The following is a 22,791-nucleotide window of genomic DNA, read 5'->3' on the forward strand; positions in this document are numbered from 1 at the left end:
GGGAGCTGTTGCATTGTGGTAAACTGTAGTCAATGTCATGAGACAAAGTATATGTAAACTGCTGTATGGAAAGTGAATTTGCTCTGTAAATCTTCACCCAAATCAGAATAATATAAAAAAGAAAAGAAAAAAGGAAAAGGAAAAAAAAGAAAATGGTATGTTAAAGTCTCCAACTGTTATTTTCCTGATGTACAAGGCTAGCAGTGATAGGGTAATATCCATATGCCTACAAAGAAGACCAGTTAATACTACTATTATTCAAATTTACACAAAAACCACTAAAGCCAAAGATGAAGAAATTGAAGATTTTTACCAATTTCTGCAATCTGAAATTGACCAATGCAGTCAAGATGTATTAATAATTACTGTTGATTGGAATGCAAAAGTTGGAAACAAAGAAGAAGCATTAGTAGTTGGAAAATATAGCCTTGGTAGTAGAAATGATGCCAGAGATTGCATGATAGAATTTTACAAGACCAATGACTTGTTCATTGTAAATACCTTTTTTCAACAACATAAATAGCGACTGTTACATGTGGACTTCACCAGATGGAATACACAGGAATCAAATCAACTACTCTGTGGAAAGAAGTGATGGAGAAGCTCAATATCATCAGTTAAAATTAGGCCAGGAGCTGACTGTGGAACAGACAACTGCTCATATGAAAGTTTGAGTTGAAACTTAAGAAAATTAAAACAAGTCCATGACAGCCAAAACATGACCTTGAGTATACAAACAAACAAACAAAAAAAAACCAAACTCACTGCCATCGAGTCAGATCCAACTCATAGCAACCCCTCCTTGGGTTTCTGAGGTGGTATCTCTATTATATCCCCCCTGAATTTAGAGACCATCTGAGGAATAAATTTTATGCACTGAACAGCAGTGACCCAAGACCACACCAGTTGTGGGATGACATCAAGGTCACTATACATGAAGAAAGAAAAAAGTCATTAAAAAGACAGAAAAGGAAATACAGTGCACTGAATTACTTAATATAGCTCTGGTAGCATAGTGGCTAAGACACTTGCCTGCTAACCAGACGGATGGCGGTTCAAACCCACCAGCCACTCCTCGGAAGGAAGGTTGGGCAACCCTACTTCCGTAGTGATACTGCCTCGGAAACCCAAGGAGGGGTCACTATGAGTTGGGTTTGACTCGACGGCACATAACAACTAACAACAACAGACCCTTCTATAGTCCTCTATTTTGTGATGTATTATAAATCCTAGCCTCTAGGCCTTTGGTTATGGTCCCATTTTGAGATGAGTTGTCCATTATGTTAATGTGGCAGGGTTAGGGTGAATGTGTCTTGATTCCCACCTTGCTGTTGTTGTTGTTATGTGTCTTGTTGTTGTTATGTGCCATCGAGTCAGCCCTGACTCATAGTGACCCCTCTTTGGGTTTCCGAGGCAGTATCACTACAGAAGTAGGATTGCCCAACCTTACTTCCGAGGAGTGGCTGGTGGGTTTGAACCACCAGCCTTCTGGTTAGCAGTCAAGTGCCTTAGGCACTATGCTACCAGAGCTCCTACTAGGGGGTATGAATCAAGTCACCACCTTTAGTTTCATTGAGGCTACGTATACAAATGCTCTGGCAAAGTCCTCTTTCTTGCTTGGGATCCTACATCTGGCTCATAATCATTTCACCCCTGATTCTTGGGGTTTGAGACAGCAGACAGTTGTCTGACCTGCCAGTTTGGCTGTGTCAGTCCCTGCAACCATGTGAGTGAGGAGAATCCTCCAGATAGATGCCCCACCCACAGACATGGGACTTGCCAGCCTCCCCACTGCATGAGCCATTTCTTTGGCAGTTCGTGAGTTCTGGGAGACATTACAGCACAATGCAGAACCCTAAGCCCAGGCATGGTGTAGTTTCTAAGGCATTTGACTGCTAACCAGAAGACTGGCAGTTCAAACCTACCAGCCACTCCTCAGAGGGAAGATTGGGCAATCTACTTCTGTAGAAATATTGCCTCAGAAACCCCAGGAGAGGTTACTATGAGTTGGGATCGACTCAACGGCAGTGAATTTGGTTGTTTTTTTGTTTGTTTTTGTTTTTTAAAAATTAAAGTTGATGTTAGAGATGATAGAATGGTACAGCAATTTGGACATTTTGGACGTCTTTAACCTCCACCTCATAAGGACCAGCCTTGTGCTGATCCTTCTTAAATAAATTGTTAGAGAAGGAAGAAAAGACCAAAATGGATGTCAGAACTGACTCTAAAACTTGCTCTTGAACAGAAGGCAACTAAAGAAAATGGAAAAAATGATGAAGGAAAAGAGCTGAACAGAAGATTTCAAAGGGCATTTTGAGGAGTTTCCGCAAGATGGTGGACTAGGCAGAAGGACTGCACAGACCCTCTTCAACAAAGAAAAGGGAAACCAATTAACACAGACACAGAAGATAATCTTGGACCCCTGAGCCTTGAAGGGAAGGATACAGAAGTGGACTAAACCCCAACTAGCAGAAGAATTTGCATGAAAATACCAAAAAAGAGACATATGGAGCTGCGGTCTGGCAGCAACCTGAGTGACCCTGACGGCACAGACGGCTTGGACATTCCCGAGTGGTGGTAGGACCTAAGAATTAACCTAAAAATCACCCTGCTAGCCAGGGACTGCATGGATTGTGCACGGTGACTGGGGAACAAACAGAGAAGGTGAAGAGAAAGGTGGGCTGAGTTTAGGACTTTTGCCGGTCCAGAGGATGCCGCCATTTTGTAGGTTTAAAAAGCGGCTTGACTATTTTGGATATTTAAAGAAACAGCGCTCTTGCAGATTCCTGTGGTGGTAGGACTTAAAAATTAACCTAAAAATCACCCTGCTAGTCAAAGGGCAGCTTGAGAAGACAAAGTATTATAATGAAATGTCCAAAGATCTGGAGTTAGAAAATCAAAGAGAAAGAACACACTCAGCATTTCTCAAACTGAAGAACTGTTAGAAAAAAATTCAAGCCTTGAGTTGCAATATTGAAGGATTCCATGGGCAAAATATTGAATGATGCAGGAAGCATCAAAAGAAGATGGAAGGAACAAGGAGAAAGTGGGAAGAGAGCTGTTACATTGTAGGGAATTGCAGTCAATGTTGTGAAATAAAATATGTATGATCTGATGTATGGAAAATGAATTTGCTCTGTAAACTTTCACCCAAGTTACAACAAAAATTTAAAAACCAATAAATAAAAAGAAAAAGAAGATGGAAAGAATACAGTCACTGTACCAAAAAGAATTGGTCAATGTTCAACAATTTCAGGAGGTAGCTTATGATTAAGAAGCAATAGAATTAAAGGAAGAAGTCCAAGCTGCACTGAAGGAATTGGTGAAAAACAAGGCTCCAGAAATTGACAGAATACCCATTGAGATGTTTCAACAAATGGATGCAGCACTAGAGACACTCACTTGTTTATGCCAAGAAATTTGGCCAACCAAATGGAAGAAATCCATATCTGTGCTCATTCCAAAGAAAGGTGTGGTGGTTAAGGTTATGTGTCAACTTGGTTCTGAGTGGCTGGGCAGCTGGATGTAGTATTCCCCATGATAAGACAGGTAATCAACTCCATGTGAGTGACTCCAACTACTGTGTGCAGTTGAGTAGCTGTCTTAGGGATATGGTCTGCTCCCAGTATATAAGGAGAAGCTTTAGGAATGGTCTCTAACTTTTGGCATGCTTGAATCCTGCATGTAACCAAGTCTCTATTTAGCAGCCTTCCATGTTTCCTGCTGATCTTGGGACTGTCTCTGGACTTGAACTAGTAGTCTGCCATGTTGTTGGTAATATTGGGACTGCTCCATTTTATTTGTTAACCTTGGGTTTGTCAGCCTCAGCAGCCAGCAGCTACCCAAGTGAAGGAAAGCCTCTAGCTTCAGTGGGCCAGGAGCAGGAGATCAAGCTGAAGCCCAAGGTTGAAGGACTTTCACCCAGCCCCTAGAGCCTGGCACTTTGAACTTGTACTTCTAGTCTCCAAAATTCTAAGAGAATAACTCCTGTTTGTTAAAGCCACCCATTTGTGGTATTTTGTGTTAGAGTGGCATGAAGTAACCAAAACAAAAGGTGATCCAACAGAATATGGAAATTATTTAACAATATAATTAATATCACACACAAGTAAAATTTTGCTGAAGATCATTCAAAAATGGTTGCAGCAATTTATTGACAGAGAACTACCAAAAATTCAAGCTGGAGTCTGAAGAGGATGTGGAACAAGGAATATTATACTGATGTCAGATGGAGTTTTATTTACTATGTAAAGTCATTTGATTGTGTGGATCATAAAAAATTAGGAACAACACTGCAAAGATGGGGAATTCCAGGACACTTAATTGTGCTCGTGAGGAACTCGTACCTAGACCAAGAAAGAGGCAATTGTTTAAACAGAACAAGGGGATACTGCATAGTTTAAAATCAGAAGAATGTGCATCAGAGTGGTGTCCTTTTATCATATTTATTCAATCTTTATGCTGAACAAATAATCCAAGAAGTTGGACAATATGAAGAAGAATGTAGTATCAGGATTGGAGGAAGACTCATTAACAACCTGTGATATGTAGATGACAGAACCTTGCTTGCTGGAAGTGAGGAAGACTTGGAGCATTTACTGATGAAGATCAAAGTCTTCATCATGGGTTCAGTATGGGTTATACCACAACATAAAGAAAACAAGGATCCTTACAATTTGGATAAAAAATTGAAGTTGTTAAGGATTTCATTTTACTTGGCTCCATAATTAATGCCCACTGAAGTAGTAATCAAGAAATCAAACAAGGTATTGCATTGGACAAATCTGCTGCAAAAGACCTCTTTAAAGAGCAAAGATGTTACTTTGAAGATTAAAGTGTGCCTGACCCATGGAATTTTCAATAGTCTCATATGCATATGATAATTAGACAACGAATAAGGAAGACTACAGAAGAATTGATGCATTTGAATTGTGGTGTTGAATGTACCGTGGACTTCTAGAAGAATGAATAAATCAGTCTTGGAGGAAGTATAGCAGGAATGCTCCTTAGAAGCAAGAATGGCAGACTTTGTCTCACATACTTTGGGTGTGTTGTCAGAAATGAGCAATCTCTGGAGAAGAAAATCATGCTTGGTAAAGTAGAAGGGCAGTGAAAAAAGGGAAGACCCTCAACAAGATGGATTGAGACAGTGGCTTTGACAATGAGCTCAAGAATGGCAAGGATTGTGAGGATGGCACAGAAGCAGGCAATGTTTCATTCTCTTGTATGTAGGGTCACTATGAGTTGGAACAGACTCTATAGCACCTGACAAGGACAATTTTGGAGGAAGGAATGTGATGACACAGTTGTGATGACAACAATCTTTACTAACAGAACACAAGATAAGGATTCTTAAATGCCTATTGTACACAAAACAGTCCCCAAAAAAGTTAAAGCAAAATGATCAGCAGTAGTCATTTAAGAGTAGATGAAATATCACTGAATGATTTGCATATAAATTGCTGAATGGAAACCTAAACTACTGTGTAAACCTTTGCCAAAAACACCACAAAATATTATTTTTAAAAAAGTAGATGAAATTATTAATTGACTTAAATTTCTTGATAGAAAAATAGATACAGTTAGGAGTGGCTGAGGTGTTTTCAAAACTAAGCACTAAGAAATTTTCCTTCTTACACGCTGTGTGTGTTGTTAGCTTGCTTGCTTGCTTGTTTTTAAGGAAGGAGGAAGGGAGAGAGAACATGGCATACTACTGAAATGCTAAGAAACTTTCTAAATCCAGGGAGTGTCATCATTCTTCTTGGAAAGTACAAACAGCCTGGGATGGTGAATTCTGGAAGTTGGGAGGATGTTCAGGTAAGGAAAATGTAATACAGAATGTATGTGTGATCCCTACCTCTTTGTTGCTGATTCCTTCACTGTGAAGCCAAGCAACATAGGACTTGGACCAGGTTCAATTAAAAATGTGAAATGACAATCGGGGCAACTGGGTTGTGAATGCAACCTACTCTCTACCTGCAAGAGATTATCTTTAGCTAAATATCATGTAGCATTGCTCTATCCAAGCCCACCTTCATTTCTGAGATGATCGGGAACTAACTCATTCAGATTTGTTCTAGCTCTTACATTGTCATTTACTTGATTAGCAGTAAAGTTGAGCCCATGGATATTTCCTAGGTTAGTTCCTTGCTATAAAAACACACAGATATTCATATAATGACTAATGTAAATGTACAATAAAATGTACACTTTTTCTCTCAGTGTTCAGCATCCAGTTGTTCTAAAAGAGGATGTGCAATTCATAGCACTTGGTGGGAGGTCTTGGTGGGAGCTCTGGTGGCGTAGTGCCTAAGGTATTTGACTACTAACCAGAAGACTGGTGGTTTAAACCCAACAGCCACTCCTCAGAAGGAAGACTGGGCAATCTGCTTCCGTAGAGATACTGCTCAATGGCAGTGAGTTTGGTTCGGCGAAAGATCAGATAATTAGTCGGGTTATGGCCTATTTGTGGGGTGACAATGCAATAGGCTCTACAGTCAAGCCTGGTTCTTAATGTCAACCCTCTTGTAAAATCTGCAGAGCAGAGGAGTCTGACCTCAAACTTCACAAGGAGGAAAGAGAATTAAGTTTAACAGGCCCAGGCTGATTCTTATAAAGTGGAGATGAAACATGACTCCACCCTCTAACCTTTTTACCAATTCTGACACCAATGTCCTTCCCACAGCACTCTCTCTCTCTGCTGGGATTGATGATAATTTATTGCAATGGTCGCACAGAACTCACAGACAATACTCACAATTATGTAACAGGTTACAATCCAGGATCAGAAATGACTGAAGATACAGTTTTTCAAGCAGGACAGCTTCCTCTCAGCAGTGCCCACAGGCATGCCTCTCTCTAGCACATGGTCTCTCAGCCACATGGCCTTGAAGCCTTTACCCTGCTTGGGCAAGTGTTACAAAGCTCTTTTAGCTCAGTAAGTACCCCCTTGGCATGCCACTTCTCCAGTAAACCTCCTGCCCAGAGGCATTCAGCTTTCTCACTCTGTGAGCCAGGAAGCTCACCATGCTGTCTCCCACCAGTCTCCTGGTTCTGCTGCCTCTGTTTCTCTGCTACTGCTTCTTTACCACTGCTTCTCACCATCTCTGCAGTGTTACAGCTCCCTCTGTCTCCTGGGTCAAGGAGGCTCCAAGCGCAGGGACCCCAGATCCATAGGATATACTCCTCTCCTGGCTCTTCCTTCTTGGTAGTAGTGAGATCCCCCTTTCAGCCTCTGGAGTGGCTCATTTTAAGCCTAGTGGGATGGAAGCCTTACCAACCCTCACATTAGGGGTTCCATACACCTTATTTGCATGGTCTCACCCCACAAGGGTACCATGCACCTTTATCAGCAAGCTATTCAATTCCCTTGGTGGGCCACAAGTACTACATTTGCATAATACCCTTAACATGTGATGGGAGTTAACAAAAACTATAGCTAGCAGGGCCACATTCACTGAACCACACCTCCCCACCCCACTCCCCAGGTACTTACTAACTATATTGACCTTGAGTAAGCTGATTAACCACATTGAACCTCAGAATCTTTTTCTGAAAAAAGTGATAATACTCCATGATGTTCCTGTGAAGATTAAATTAGATCCTGTGTATCAAGTAGCTCAACTAATAGTATTTTGTTAACCAACAACCAATCTTTCGGCTGGGCCCAAAATGCCTTAACCACTATACCATCAGAGCTCCTTAATAATATTTAGTAATAGCAAATATTTGTTGACACTTTATTAAAACCTCTTACATATATTAATTTAACTTTCACAACAATCCTGAAGTAGCCACTATTATTATCATCATCATTCATTATATAGAAAGGGAAACTGAAGCTCAGAAGTTAATTTGCATAGCATATAACGTGGCAGAGCTGAAAATCCATGCAGTTTGGTTCCAATATAGCTATTATATTTTACTGCCTCTCATGTAGGTATAATAATTACTGTTGCTACTATTGTTATTATCATCCTAGGGCCCATCAGCAGAAACTAGATAGGGCCCTGCTATTTCTCTACATTAAAAAAGTCAATGGTAAACTTAATCACAACATTATACCTACTCTTTCTAATATATACCATTCCCCAGAGTCTAAGACATGGACTCTTTTCTCTAAAAGAACAAAGAATAAAGTGACATGATTTGGAACAGCTAACCAGCATGTCAACTATTTGTCAATGCTATTAGAACATATATATTTATGAACTAAACTAGGCTCCCAGTAGACTTTCCATATTAGGGTCACATATGGGAGTAGTTACTTTGCCAAGGACTTGAAGTTTCTCTCCATTCTCTGCTTTTCCAACTCCAATTCACCCCTTCCCCCCAGTCTTCGCAAACAGTCCTCTCCTCTCTACCGACCCTTATACTTCAATACTGTGTCAATGTGTCTGTCTCAAACTTTCTCTTATTCTGTTTTCCCTTACAGAAATCATGCACACAACCTTGTGTATTTTCTTCATATTCCTCCTTTAGCATTGACCGTAACATTTTCTGCTCCTGAAAGACCAGCCCTTTCACGTACTTAATTGGCAAAAATGAAAACTAAGAAGGCATTTTAAAAGTTTATTAATATTTTATTTTAAATGGTGTAATCCATACATGCAAGTAACAAAGTACAGGTGAAAACAATTTTCAAACATCAAAGCGTCACACTACTGATACTTTAGTGATCTTTGTTTGTTTGAAATGGAAGAAAAGAATTAAAGGAAAACATAAGTCAAATGACAAAGACTTCAGTTATAAAATACTATATCCTGTGATGAAATCTCCCTGTTTGGGGAGCTCTTCCCCACTCCCACTCCTGAAGTTACAGGGCAGTATTATAGAACACAGTCTAGAGAGCTCACAAGCTGTCCTGTCAGTCACAGCTGACGTGTCACCAGGAGCCATTCAATCCACTTCCTCAGTGATGGGGCCAGTACCAGGCACCCCCTGGTGGGCTTGAGCCCCACAACTGCTGCCCCCAGGAATGTCAGGTCCCCCATAAAGCCTGGAGAAAATCGGGCAACAGGTCTGCTCCAGCCCCCTCTTCTGATACTCATACTCCTCCTTCTCTGCCAACTGGTTGCACTCCAGCCAGGCAAGGACTTCCTGACACTTGTCTTGTACTCTGTACCTGTCTTCTTCAGTAATCTTGTTCCTAAGACCTTCCTCTTGCAAAGAGCTCTTCATGGGAGATAAGGGCCTCTAGGGAGTTTTTGACAGCCACTCTGTCCCTCTGGGCATCATCCTCAGCCTTGTACTGCTCAGCCTCATGGACCATCCTTTCCACCTCCTCTTTGCTCAGTCGGCCCTTGTAATTGCTGATGGTGGTCTTATTAGCCTTGCCTGTGTTCCTATCAGTGCCTGTCACATTCAGAATTCCATTGGCATCAGTATCAAAGGTCACCTCAATCTGAGGGACTCCCCGTGGTGCAGGAGGGATGCCACAGAGCTCAAAGCGCCCCAGCAAGTTGTTGTTCTTGGTCCTGGCTCTCTCACCCTCAAACCTTGAATCAGAGAACCCCAGGCTGGTTGTCTAAATAGGTGGTGAAAGTCTGGGTCTGTTTTGTGGGGATTGTGGCATTCCTCCGGATCAATGTGGTCATCACCCCCCCACCCACCCCCGCTGTCTCCAGGCCCAGACAGGGGTGCTACATCTAGCAGCAAGAGATCTTGCAGTTTCTCACACTTGTCCCCCATCAGCACTGCTGCCTGCACCACAGCGCCATAGGCCACGGCCTCATCGGGGTTGATGCTCTTGTTCAGCTCCCTGTCCCTGAAATAGTCCTGCAGCAGCTTCTGCACCTTGGGGATGCGGGTGGAGCCGCCCACTAAGACGAGGTCCTGAATCTGGGCCTTGTCCAGCTTGGCATCCTTCAGGGCCTTCTCCACAGGTTCCAGGGTACTGCGGAAGAGGTCTGAGCACAGCCCGTCAAAGCGGGATCGAGTGATGGACGTGTAGAAGTCCAAGCCCTCGAACAAGGAGTCGATCTCCAGGGCGGCCTGTGTGGTGGAGGATAGGGTGCGTTTGGCGCGCTCACAGGCAGTGCGTAGCCTGCGCAGGGCCCACTTATTCCCGCTCACGTCCTCCCCATGCTTTCGCCGGAATTCCTCCACGAAATGGTTCACCAGCCGATTGTCGAAATCTTCTCCACCCAGGTGAGTGTCTCCAGCCGTGGCCTTCACTTCAAAGACACCAGCGTCAATAGTGAGGACTGACACGGCGAAGGTGCCCCCACCCAAATAAAAAATGAGCACGTTCCGCTCTCCCGTGCTTCGCCGGTCCAGCCCATAGGCGATGGAGGCAGCGGTCGGCCGTTGATGATCCTGAGCACGTTGAGCCCCGCGATGGCACCTGTGTCCTTGGTAGCCTGATGCTGCGAGTCGTTGAAATAGGCCGGCACCGTGATAACCGCGTGCCTCACCGGCTGGCCCAGATACATCTCGGCTGTCTCCTTCATCTTGCTCAGCACCATGGCCGAGATCTCCTCCGGGCAGAAGGTCTTGTCCTGCCCACGGTAGGAGACGCGCACCTTGGGCTTGCCGCCCTCATTCACCACCTGGAAAGGCCAAAGCTTCATGTACGACTGCTCAGTCGCGTCAGCGAATTTGCGGCCAATCAGCTGAGTCAAACACAGTGTTGTGCGGGTTCAGAGCCGCCTGGCTCTTGGCCGCGTTGCCGACCAGCCCCTCGGTGTCGGTGTGTTGTGCCCAGATCTTGAAACCCCCAAAACCACCAAGGAGCCGATTACACTGCAAAAGCAGAGGGGTTGTTTATTCAAGCTGGAGCTCGGACCTTCAACCGTCCGACACAGCGGTTCAGGATTGAGAGCCCCGAACTCAGGGGTGATGGGGTCTTTATAGGGGGTACAGCAGGAAGGAGGAAGTTTCAATCAGAAAATTACAGGATTGGTTGACATTTTCCAAGTTGCTAGTTGTTCCTACTTGATTGGCTCTGTCTGGTGGGCCGAAGCCACCAACTGTCCTTTCTATTTTAGGTAAGGTATTTCTCTACCATTTACTGATTGGTTGTTGCTAAGGAGAATGCTTGGGTATTGAAGAGGTGGGGGTAGTCAGGACTCTTTGTGGTTTTTCCAGTAACTAAGGCACTAAAGCGTGGAGTACTGCTAAGGCATATTGCAAAAATGGCTACCCATATGCAGGGTGGTTATATAGAAACATGGCCTCACAGGTGAAGCACAGGTAGCTGGGCGTGGTGCGCTTGCCCAGGTCGTTGGTGAGGATCTCTACCCCGCCGCGCTGGAACACACCCACGCAGGAGTACGTGGTGCCCAGGTCGATGCCAAGAGCCAATTCCCTCGGGGCTGACATGGCTCCTCGCGCTCCCAGGGTCAAGTCTGATGCCGAGTCAGATGAGTCTGCTCTGCGGGAGTTGATGCTGCTCAGCAGTGCTGTTCTCCTGGTTCTTTTCCGGGCAGCTCGGCTCAAATGTGCGTCACTCTGCTTCCACTGACTTTTTATTCCATTTGCCGGGTACCAGCCCCCTCCTGCGCCTGCAGCCGCGAACTTTCCCGCACCTTCTCTTCGAGTCTAGCGCCGAGGTCCCTGCTCGCCTGGGCTGACTCAGAGGAGAGGGTGCGGTCATGTGAGGCCGGGCGAGGGCAGGTACATCCACCTCTTGACTCAGAGCGCTGAAACTTGAGAAATGACGAGAAAGTTCTAGCTTCCCCCAGCTTGTTCTACGAGCACTCGGAGGTGGTTAACGCAGTAACTTCCCAAAAGAACACTTTCTCCTCCTTATTGGTTGGAGGTAGCCAGACTGCCTTAGAGGGCCAGGCTGAGTCCTGCTGCTCAGCAAAGCTGACAGCATGTTACCATGAGAAAAGAGCCATGTCCTTAAAGTGAAGAGTTTGAATAGTTTTTTAAGTCATGCATAAGAGAGATATTTTCCAAATAGCGATTCTAATTGCAGCACGCAGCCAGGGACAGCAATAAAGTTAAGTGGTGGCGCTGCAAAAAGACTACTATCTATAGCATTGGTGGTTCAGTGGTAGAATTCTCGCCTGCCACGCGGGAGGCCCGGGTTCGATTCCCGGCCAATGCAAGGTGTGTGTTTTTTTTTTTTTCCCTGTGCTTTGATGTGAGGATATTATTAACTCTATTTATTTTAAGAGTATGTTTTACATTCAACATATCACGTACATTTAGTTTTATTCCCCATTTACCATGTCCAACCCTAACCCAGTCTCTTCCCCTCCCTACTCTGTAACCGTCCCCCTGTGCCCTCATATTTATGTACTCTTGTTTGTCCTGTATTTCATCAATTTGAATGTTGGTCCTCTGGTGTCCCGTGGTCTATTGCTCTAAGGGATGTATTACCATAGAGTATGAAGATGCATTATCCTGGATTGAGTGGTCTGCGTGTACATCTTGTTAACTATTGGGCTAAGAGCCAGCCCCTGGGGGTGTATTTTATTCCAGGTGCAGAATGTATTCCAGGGCCATAGTATTGGGGGTCTCAGCAGATTTCATCTGACCAGTAATTCTGGTCATTATTGAGTTTTTGGACTTTTTTCCATGTTTTCCCTCCCACTCTATCCAGGATCTCCAGATTTGATCCTTTCCTGAGTGGTTGGCATCAGTAGGTAGAACACCACCTAGTTCTTCTGGTCTCGAAGGCCATTGTGTCCTATGGCTGATTACTTCCAAATGCCTTTTTTTGTTGTTTGTTTATTTGTTTTTGTTTTTGCGTTCTTCTTCGTGTTGGTTGCTAGGAGACTGTTAGCTGCATCTTAGATGGCCGCTTGAAAGCTTTTAAGACCCCAGTCGCTATTCACCAATGTAGGATGTGGAGCAAAGCTTTTATGTATTTTGTTGTGCCAATTGAGTCTGGTGTCCTCCAGTACTATGGTCCTGAGGCAGTAGATCTATTGGATCTCTCTCCCATAGTGTCTGGTTGTTTGTGAGGGATCACTCTGTGCCTGTCTTGTATTGTTTCTGTAAGGACTGCAAGTATTTTGTATCACTGGTGTGATGATACTATTTTAAGTATTATTTTCTATTTTAAGATTTACCTTCATAGAATAAACAAAATCTATTAGGCTAAGAATTTGGATTCTTTTGATTTCCCTCTCCTTTACCAAGTCTCTTTCTTCAGAGACTCCCGGGCATCACGCTGTGACTGGGGGTTGACTTTGCCACTCCACCTTAGAGAGGGAGGAGAATGCACTTTTGTGGGAATGTTCCTCCAGTTATGAAAACCCGTCTGCTACTTTCGTATCCCCAGGGAGCATCCTCCCTAAAGACCAAGTAGAAACAAAAACACAGTGTGTGCGCTTTTCTCTATGCCTTAAATGAGTTCAGAGCCAGCACCCAGGACTCTGGTGGAGAGTGAGCTGCTAAAGAATTCAGTTCACCTACACCCTAAAGGCAGGAGAGCAAGACGGCTTCACTGGTCAGCAAAACCACACTAACTCATACCAGTCCTATGGCCAATCTTTCCCATGTCCCACTTTCTTTAGTCCAGAACTTTTCATTTGAATTTTCTAGGGTTTGGATTTCTACTGGAAACCAAAAGGAGGAGATGTTTCAGAAACGTGAGAGTAGAAATGGGGGAATTAAAAACAAAAGCAAAACCTTTTTTGGATTCCCTGTAGGTTGTCTCCCACGTGACAGGCAGGGATACTCACCAGTATACTAATGAGGACAGAAGCACTGAAGTTCGTGGTATATTCCAATGTTCTACTTTAGTAATGTATTTAGAGGACATAAAGTTGATTTTTATTTAATATGTTGTTATTTGCCTGGTTCAAAGGAAACTGCTAATTTAAAAATAAATAAATGAAAAGTCCTTGCTCTGTCAGTGGCTCATTTCTCCTCCCAGAGATTAAAACCCATTGGCAAGTTTGGGGAGGAAGGTGCTTTGGAACCAGAAGAGGGTGTCAAAATCCAAGGGTCTGTTGGACTTCTGGACAAGGTTTCCTGATCAACCCTGTCCAAGTGTATTGGTGAGAATGAGCTGTCAGAGTTTGATGCTAGAGTCCAGCTGTGCTGGGAAGGTGATCAGTCCAGGGAAAAAAGGAAGTATGAAATGAATGACTTCCCCAAAGGAAAAGTCAAACATCCTCAAAAAAAAGGAGTATATTTTATAACTCCAGGAGAGAGAGAAGCTATCAATTTAAAATTCATTCACTCTCATGTGGAACTGACAACTTCCACACCACTTTGTGTCAGAGGCAGGGAGATTTTAGCTAGTAGCTAAAAGATAAAGGTAACCTGGCCTGGGATCTTGCATACCTAGAGGGGTAGATATGCTGACTTGCTCAGGGACTGCCCTGCCATGGCTCTTCAAACTCTCTCTCTTAGCCCTCTGCAGCCTCAAAACACCATCCATCTTTCCCTCAAGAGTCTCGAGTGGAGCCCCAAAGCAGGCACTGTGTGTATGAATGTTAACCACAGCATTACACAGGTATGCTTCTAATGAGTCATTCATTTCTTTAATTTTTATATACCCAGGGAGTTTAAGCATAAGGGAGCTTATGTATGTATAAAATTTATATCCATTTGTTTAATAACTTTGATAATCTTTAAAAGTAGAGTAGACATTAAAATAATGACATAAACAGATATTGTGAAGTGGAAGGATGCTCATGATTCAATATTGAGTTAAAAAAAAAAAAAGTTGTAGAACAAAATGTATAGTATTATCCCAAACTGTATATATAAAGATTTGTGAAACTAACTACTTGTATGTCCTTGAACAACTAATTTAACCTATGTAGGCCGCAGCTTTCTCAATTTTAAAATGGGGAAATTGCACTACATTGTTTCTAAGGAATTACCAGCTTTAAAATTCTCTGGTTTCAAATGCAAAGATTTTATTTATGACACAAATATTTATTGAATACTTTTACCAGACACTGACCTAGGCTCTGAGTATGTGGTAGTAAATAAAACAGACAAAACTCTTGCTCTCGTGGAGTGCACATTCTGATTGGAGGGTATGAGTCAGACAGTAAACAACTAAGTAAATGTACAGTCTATCAATTGGTGATTAAGTACAATGGAGAAAAAATAAAGCAAGAGAGAGGAATTAGGAGCATGGGGGGAAATGGGATTATACTGGATGATCAAGGAAGCCTCACGGATAAGGTGATATTTGAGTGAAGACCTAATGGACATGATGAAGCAAGTCTCAGGGATATCTGTGTGAAAAAACATCTCAGAAACAAGAAATAACATAGTCCCTGGGCAGAAGTATACTTGGTGTGTTCAGTGAAGAGCAACAGTGAGCACAGAAGAGCAGTAGGAGAGGAGGTCAGAAAGGTAGTGAGTTATAAGATCATGTAGAATGTTACAAACACTTTAGTGTTTACTCCAAGTGAAATGGGAAGCTATTGCATTGTTTTGAGCAAAGATGTGACAGAGTTGGCACATATTTTAAAAAGATCACTCTGGCTGTTGTGAGGAGAATGAGAATAGGGTAACAACAGTGAGTGCAGGGAGACTAGTTAGGAGGCTACTGCTGAAACAGGAATGAGATGATGGTGTCTTAGACCAAGGTAGTAGTGGTAGAGCATGGAAAAGTGGTCAGATGCTGGATGTATTTTCAAGCTAGAAACAGGATTTACTGAGGTTTTGTGTATTGAGAAGCCTTTGTCCAAGTTCGGTGAGAATACACTTGATGTGAGTCCTTGTAGAGCTGGGCAGGCTGTGAGTGTGAAGCTCTATACCTCAGTCTTCAGAGCTCAGGGGTGAGAGAGGGGCTATTGGGTCTTTGCCCCAAGATCATAAGCCCTTCCTTTCCCTGGAGGCTAAAGGGTGAGTGGAGGCCCCTTCATCCAGGTTGTCAGGAGGGACTGTGAGAGGAGGAAAATTAGTGCTGCCACTACTATTAATTACTCTGTAGGATGAAGGATCATTTGTCCTAAGGGCCCTGGCTCCATTTGACTTTGTGGTTCCTCCAGTTGCCCCTTGAGCTTTGAAGGTCTCTCTGCAAAGAGAGATACAGGATCGTGTCCACTATAAACAGCAGTACCATCACCGGGAATAAAGTGACTTGATGCCAAAATAGAAGGAATGATGAGATGGATGGACTTGTTGAACCTGTAGGACAGGAAGAGGGATGAGAAAAATGACAGGCATTAAAGTGGAAATTTGGAGTAAATAAACAGTGAGGTCCCCAGTAGACAGCCATTGTGAGACAGCTAAGCCAGGGGCTGAAGTTAATGCCAAAAGGAGACAGATAGACCCAGAAGTCTTCAGAGGATCCCTTATCTTTCTGCCTTCCCAGATAAAGCACCAGATCAGCATTTCCCAAAGGCGACCTGCACACATCTGTTCTGAGGGACACTAATAAAAGTTAGGGAAAAGGTTTTGTGGTCACTTAAGTTTGGGAAATGCTATGTGTACGCAGTTTAAAGATTTTCTTTTAAAAAACAGAGCTTCTTCTTTTGAAGGGGGGAAGAGAGGGAGTTCTCGCAGAAGCAGGAAACGGGAGGAGGGGGCTAAGGGCTGCTTTAAAAGAAAAGAAAAGAAAAACCGGCGTTGCTCTGAGGCTGGATGTTGGGGGGGGGGGCGTTAAATGGCCCCCGGCCCGGCATTAGAAGTGGCAGTCTAGGTCCTTGTCCTTCTCCTCCACCTCCGCCGGAGCAGCTGCAATAGCCCTCTACCCCGCGGCGCGGTCTCAGGCGCGGCGCAGCGGCAGCAACTGCTGCAATAGCTGCTGCAAGTTTGGCAATGCAGCTTCACTTTATGTATTTCCGGGCCCCACGGCTCCCGCCCCCGCCCGCGCTCCTCCCGCTCCTCCTCCTCGGTCGCCTCCCTCCCTCCCGCGCACTAGCTTGTGCGCTCCCTCGGATCTGGTGGAGGTGGCAGCTCTAGCGAGCTCCCTGCACCTGCAGCCGGAGGAGAGCAGTCGCAGAAACAACAGACCCGGCAGCGGCCGCACAGAGTGCGGAGACTAGGAGGCCGGGAGGCGGGCGCGCCCAACAGTTAGGGAGCTGCGCCCGGCTGGGCCCTCGGGCGCTGCAGCCTTCGCCGCAGTCCGGGCTGCTGCTGCCCGGCTCAGAAGCCGCGGTGGCGGCGCTGGCCTCTAGCCGGTTCGCTCGCTCCCTCCGCGGTTCTAGAACAACAGAGTTTCTTGAAGCCTTTAATGTGCCTTGTGAATCTATAGGGAGGAACAGACTTTGCAGCATGTTCCACATTAATTTCACCAGAGCTCCAACCTTTCATTCTGAAAAACTTCTCAAGGAGTAATGTGACAGGGGAACAACCTTTGGAAAACATTGAACTAGAGAATCGATAAACCACATCAGTAGATCTGCACTTCATCTTATCTGAGCCTAGGACAGGGTGATGATGTTCATTGACCAACACTAGTCCGATACAGACTTGTGATGCCTCCTGAAAAAGGCATGATGAGGATTTCACAATGCAGTTTCTCAAGAACAGCCACAGATCTGGTTCTTTGTAGGTGGGAAGAGATTCTCATATTAACATGGCTTTCCTGAGCTAAGATTTGGGTCTAGACTTATCCGGTCAGTAGGGAGGTTTACAAGCCTCAGAATTCTAGGAGAAAGAGGGAGATATGACAAAGTGGAATGGTTTGAACGAGGTGAAAAGGTGGGAGGGTGATTATGATTAGATGTCTTTGTGAGGAGGAAAAAGTGGGTCTTTCCTGTAAGAGTTAAAACTCCAAGTGAATGATACTCAGTTCTACAATCTCTGAGGAATGAACTATAGAACTGGGCTGAACATCCACACAGCAATTGGGCCAAGGTAGGATTTTCAGTGTTCCCACTGACGTCAAGGATGCCCACTGAAGAGAGTACAGATAGAAAAGTCTGAAAAAGATTTGTAATCTCCTCTCTACCCATCATTCCAATGTCTGAAGCTTAAACAGAGATGTTCATCCCCTCTTGCAGTGCAGTGAATTGCTTAATATGGCCCTTCTAGCCATCATCCTCCATTTTGTGATGTATTGTAAATCCTAGTCTCTATGCCTGTTTAAGGTGGGATGTATCTTGAGTCCCATCTTGCTGGAGGGTATGACTCAAGTCACCACCCTTAGTTTCCTTGAGGGTACATATGTGAATGTTCTGGGAAAGTTCTTTCTTTTGCTTGGGTCCTGCATTTTGTTCCTCATCATCTTGGCCCTGGACTTGAGACAGCAGCCAGTCATCTGACCTGTCAATTTAGGTTCACCAGACCCTGCAACCATGCCAGTGGGGAGAATCCTCCAGACCTACCCAGAGCCTTGGACTTGCCAGCCTCTACCAGCATGTGAGCCCTTTCCTTGGCAGTTTGTGAGTTCTGTGATACCTTACGGTGAAATATGGAACCTAAGATAGAGGGAGAGTACTGCGAGAAGGAGGAGGAGTTGATGTTAGAGATGATGGAGTGGCACAGCAGTTTGGAAAAGTTGGACATTTGGGACATCTCTAATATCCACCTCATAGGGACCAGCCTTGTGCTGATCCTTCTAAAAGAAAATGATTTGAGCATTTTGCATACCCACCTTGGACAGTGATGGTCACAGGCTGTGAGTGGTGCAGCTGCCCTAGTACTCCTGTACAGTGGTAATCTCCACTGTGACTGACATTTGCTCGTGGGATAGAGAAGTTAGAATTTGCATGAGAATACTTCTTGGATTTTCCATTCTGGAAGAATGTGACCTTGTACAGAGGCTTGTTCCTCCAGCTGTGGCATCTCAGCACGATGGGCTCTCCCTCCTCAAACACCAGGTGAGGGGTCTGGAGTAGCAGCCAATCTGAAAGGCACAAACATGGGAAGAAAAAGTTCCAAAGCTGGATACCAAGGCCCTTACAGCCTCATCTTCAGGGCTAAATTACTCATAGACCTTGAAAAGCTGTCAGGCAGAAAAAACTGAAAATGCTTCATGGCAGATGTGAATACTGTCTTACAGGCAAAAATTCAGAAGTTCCAAAGATGAACAGCAGGGACTTGGGAGGGAGAAGAGGTGGCAATTTTGAGGAATTGAAAATGTTATGCTGGGGTAGGGAAATAAATACAGTCAGTAACTTGGAGGATGCAGAACAGGATCTGAAATGTTCAGTTTGTTGTGGAGACAGCATTTGTGGCCTGAGGATTGCTAACTTAATGGTAACTTTTGAATGAGATTTGGGAAGAAAGGGTGGGCAGCCATTGATTGTGTTAGCAGTGAAACCAAAAACTCAAACTCACTGCCATCAAGTTGATTTCAATGCATAGTGATCCCTATCAGGTTTCTAAGGCTGTAAATCTCTACAGAAGCAGACCACTTCATCTTTCTTCTGCAGAGCAGCTGGTGGGTTCAAACCACAGTACTTTCTGGTTAGCAGCCAAATACCTTAACCACTACACCACCAGAGCGCCTTCTGTTGGCAGTAAAGTAGAGCCGTAATAAGGCCTCACTTTGAATGGACTTTTTCACATCCGTAAAAGAAATGAAAATATATGATCTTTTGAATTCACTTTTCAACTCTGACGCTGAACAAAAGAAACATTAAATAAAGATTTTGAATTTGAAATCATGTCCCCCTCTGTTCTGGTTACTTAGTGCCACTCTGACAAGAATATACCACAAATGGGATGGCTTGAACAAATAGAAGTTTATTCTCTTACAGTTCAGGAGGCTAGAAGTCCAAGTTTCAAGTGCCAGGCTCTAACGGCTGGGTGAAAGCCCCTCGACCTTGGGGTTCATCTCTGCTTCTTGCTCCTGGCCCACTGACCTCAGAGGCATCTCTTCACTCAGGCAGCTACTGGCTGCTGAGGCTGACAAGCCCAAGGTCGACAAATAAAATGGCACAGTCCTGATGTTACCAAACCACACAGCAGGCCATTCATTTAAGTCCATTGAAAGTCCCAAGGTTGGCAGAGCATGCCAGGCTGCTGAACAATGACATGGCTACATGCAGGGCTCAAGTGTGCCATAACCTGGAGACCATTCCAAAAGCTGCTTCTTATATACAGGAAGCAGACCACATACCCAAAGCAGCTACTCATCTGCTCCAATAGATTCCACCATGGAGTTAATTACCAATCTCACCATGGGGAATAACTACATTCAGCTGCCCAGCCACTCGACCAGGCCCAGCCAAGTTGACACAAACTTAACCACCACACTCTCCTTCCCTCTCGATCACTCCTTTCTCTCATTGATGGCAGAGTAATCAGACTCTAAATTTCAACCACCTTGGAGGTCAAGTCTATAAACTTAGCAGAGAAAAAAAAAAATTGCTATATTTATGACAAAAATAAACAGAATTGATTATATCTTAACTGAAGACTCACTTATTTAAGGAGATAATACTCTATATATGAAAGGCAAGGTATTGTTGAGAGAGCATAAAACAGAAGTCAAAAATCAGAATTCTAATTTTGAGTCTGCCATTAATTGGTGAGATTTTTAGTCTCATGGGCTTAATTTCGTATATAATGGAGGGATGAGAGTAGGTTATTTCTTCTGAAAACCTTCAGATATAAATTTTTATTATCTATATTTTTGCATTTTCTGAGGAAAAGCCAGAAGTAGCATCAGCTGCTGGGGGGTGGGGGGGGCAATGCACATAGATAAGAGATGCGTAAATCTGTGATGTCACTGGGCAGGTCTCTGAGGTTCAGTCAATATTTTTTCTCCTTTCAATGGACTACCATCAACAGAAAATGACTCCACCACCAGGATTTCTCTAGTACAGGGATCTTAGAAGACCACAAAAAATCATCCTCCTTGTTTTGGCCATAGCCAGCTACCCAGAGGAAGTGAGTAGTTGAATCTGTGGTCTCAGGATCATGGTCGCAGGGGACATCAAGCTCATTGACATAACATAGTACACAAAAACTTTTTTCTACATCCTACTTTGGTGAGTAGCAACTGGGATCTTAAAAGCTTGCAAGCGGCCATCTAGATGCAACAATGGATCTCTCCTCGTCCAGAGCAAAGAAGAATGAAGAAAACCAAAGATGCAGGGAAACATTTAGTCAAGGGACTGGCAGACCACGTGATCTTCAACCTATAAGACCATGAGACCAGAAGAACTAGATTGTGCCTGGCTACTAATGTTAACCACTCGGAGGGGGATCTATATAGCAGATCTTGGATAGAGTGGGAGAACAATGTGGAACAAAACTCAAAATCATTAATTTAAAAAAAAAAAAAAATAGACCAGGTTTGCTGGTCTGATAGAGCCCAGTGAAACCCCTGAGACTTTGGCCCCTAGGTGCCCTTCAGGTCTGGAATTGAACTCACTCCTGTGGCTTCCAACCAAATAATAGGCATATGTGCTGAACATTTGTATTAGGTAGATACACTCCTTGGAGAGATCAATCATGAGAGAACAGAAGGGCAGTGTATGCACAGGGAGATAGCTCAGGGAGGGGCAGGAGTACATGGGAGGGAAGGAAACAGGGAAGAGGTAACTATAGGGAGGAAGTGGGAAGAGAGCTGTAACATTGTGGGAAATTGCAGTCAATGTCATGAGACAAAATGTGTATGAACTGCTGTAAGGAAAATGAATTTGCTCTGTAAACTTTCACCCAAATCACAATACAAATTTTTTTAAAAATCACTCTCCTGGTATTAAGGAAGCTCTGGTGTTGTAGTGCCTAAGGCATTTGACTGCTAATCAGAAGGCTAGTGGTTCAAACCCACCAGCCACTCCTTGGAAGGAAGGTTGAGGAATCTACTTCCGTAGTAATACTGCCTCAGAAACCCAGGGAGGAGTCACTATGAGTTGGATCTGATTCGACAGCAGTGAGTTTGGGTTTTTTTGGTTTGGTATTAAACAAAGGAATTAAAAACACTGGATGCTCACATGTGACCATCTTCAGGGTTTATTCACCAAGGTACAGCTGGAGTAAAGTAACCTAACTCCTCACTTACAGACATGATTATTCTCCAAAGGTCATGATGCAAAAATCAGCATTATGTGAAAATGGATGATGACCACATCAGATCACAAAATGGAGAATAACATCATTACATCATTACATAACTGCCAGACTACATCATTATATAGCTGCCAAACCACTGAGAATCATGGCCCACCAAGCTGACACAGAACTTAACCATTATAGCCAGCATAACTCCTACCTCAAATATTGACACTCATTACTGCCAATATATGCTGTTAAAACAAAAAAGTCAGATAATAGATTTTTCACTACTGTCTTCAATGTGAAATGTCAGATAAGATAGTTTATAAGCAAGGAATAGGTATACAATATAAATATGCTCATATTTTCAAACACTGGCAGAAGTGGAGAGAGATAGTGTCTAGGGTATTTTCTCTACCAGTTAACCAGTTTCATCATACTGACTCATGATGACCCATGTGTGTCATAGTAGAACTGTGCTCTGTAGGGTTTTTTTTTTTTTTTCCTTGTTTTTATCATGATTTAAGTGGAAGTTCACAGAGAAAATTCATTTTCCATTCAATAATTCATATATATTTTCTTTCATGACACTGATTATAATCTCTATAATGCAACAGCTCTCTTCCCACTTCCTCCCTGAGGTTATATTTCCTGTGTCTTTCTCTCCTATGCATTCCTGGTCTCTAAGCTATCTCCCTGTGCAAATGCTGCCCTTCTGCTCTCACACCAATGATTGTTCTAAAGAGTGTGCCTACCTGGTGTAATTGTTCACCTTGTAGGCCTGTCCATTGTTTGGCTGGAAGCCACAGGACTGAGTTCAATTCCAGGCCCAAAGCGTGACTAGAGGCCATAGTCTTGGGGGTTTTACCAGTCTCTAATAGACCAGTAAGCCTAGTCCTTTTCTTTTTTTTTTTTTTTTAATTGTGATTTGGGTGAAGATTTACAGAGCAAATTCACTTTCCATAT

The 22,791-nt window shown here is 43.7% G+C and overlaps 2 protein-coding genes and 1 non-coding gene across 3 annotated transcripts in view; 1 reads left to right on the plus strand and 2 right to left on the minus strand.

The window, feature by feature from the left end:
• The window catches only part of LOC103194414 (low affinity immunoglobulin gamma Fc region receptor II), a 143,228-nt gene that overhangs the window by 110,518 nt on the left and 9,919 nt on the right, over window positions 1-22,791 (minus strand). Inside the window, exon 4 of the mRNA XM_042780532.1 lies at window positions 18,470-18,721. Coding sequence (XP_042636466.1) covers window positions 18,470-18,721 — 252 coding nt within the window. The remainder of the gene's footprint in view (window positions 1-18,469; window positions 18,722-22,791) is intronic.
• On the minus strand, window positions 8,899-11,322 carry HSPA6 (heat shock protein family A (Hsp70) member 6). The gene is given in 7 exon segments (XM_007937772.2): window positions 8,899-9,184; window positions 9,186-9,505; window positions 9,507-9,633; window positions 9,635-10,307; window positions 10,310-10,617; window positions 10,619-10,693; window positions 11,186-11,322. Coding segments are annotated over 7 exon segments (1,926 nt in total).
• TRNAG-GCC lies at window positions 11,985-12,055 on the plus strand. Its single transcript has one exon. It is a non-coding gene; the product is annotated as a tRNA-Gly (tRNA).

Source organism: Orycteropus afer, unplaced genomic scaffold, assembly GCF_000298275.1.
Source record: "Orycteropus afer afer isolate SDZICR_OR568_19922 unplaced genomic scaffold, OryAfe1.0 scaffold00044, whole genome shotgun sequence".
Classification (NCBI taxonomy): domain Eukaryota; kingdom Metazoa; phylum Chordata; class Mammalia; order Tubulidentata; family Orycteropodidae; genus Orycteropus; species Orycteropus afer.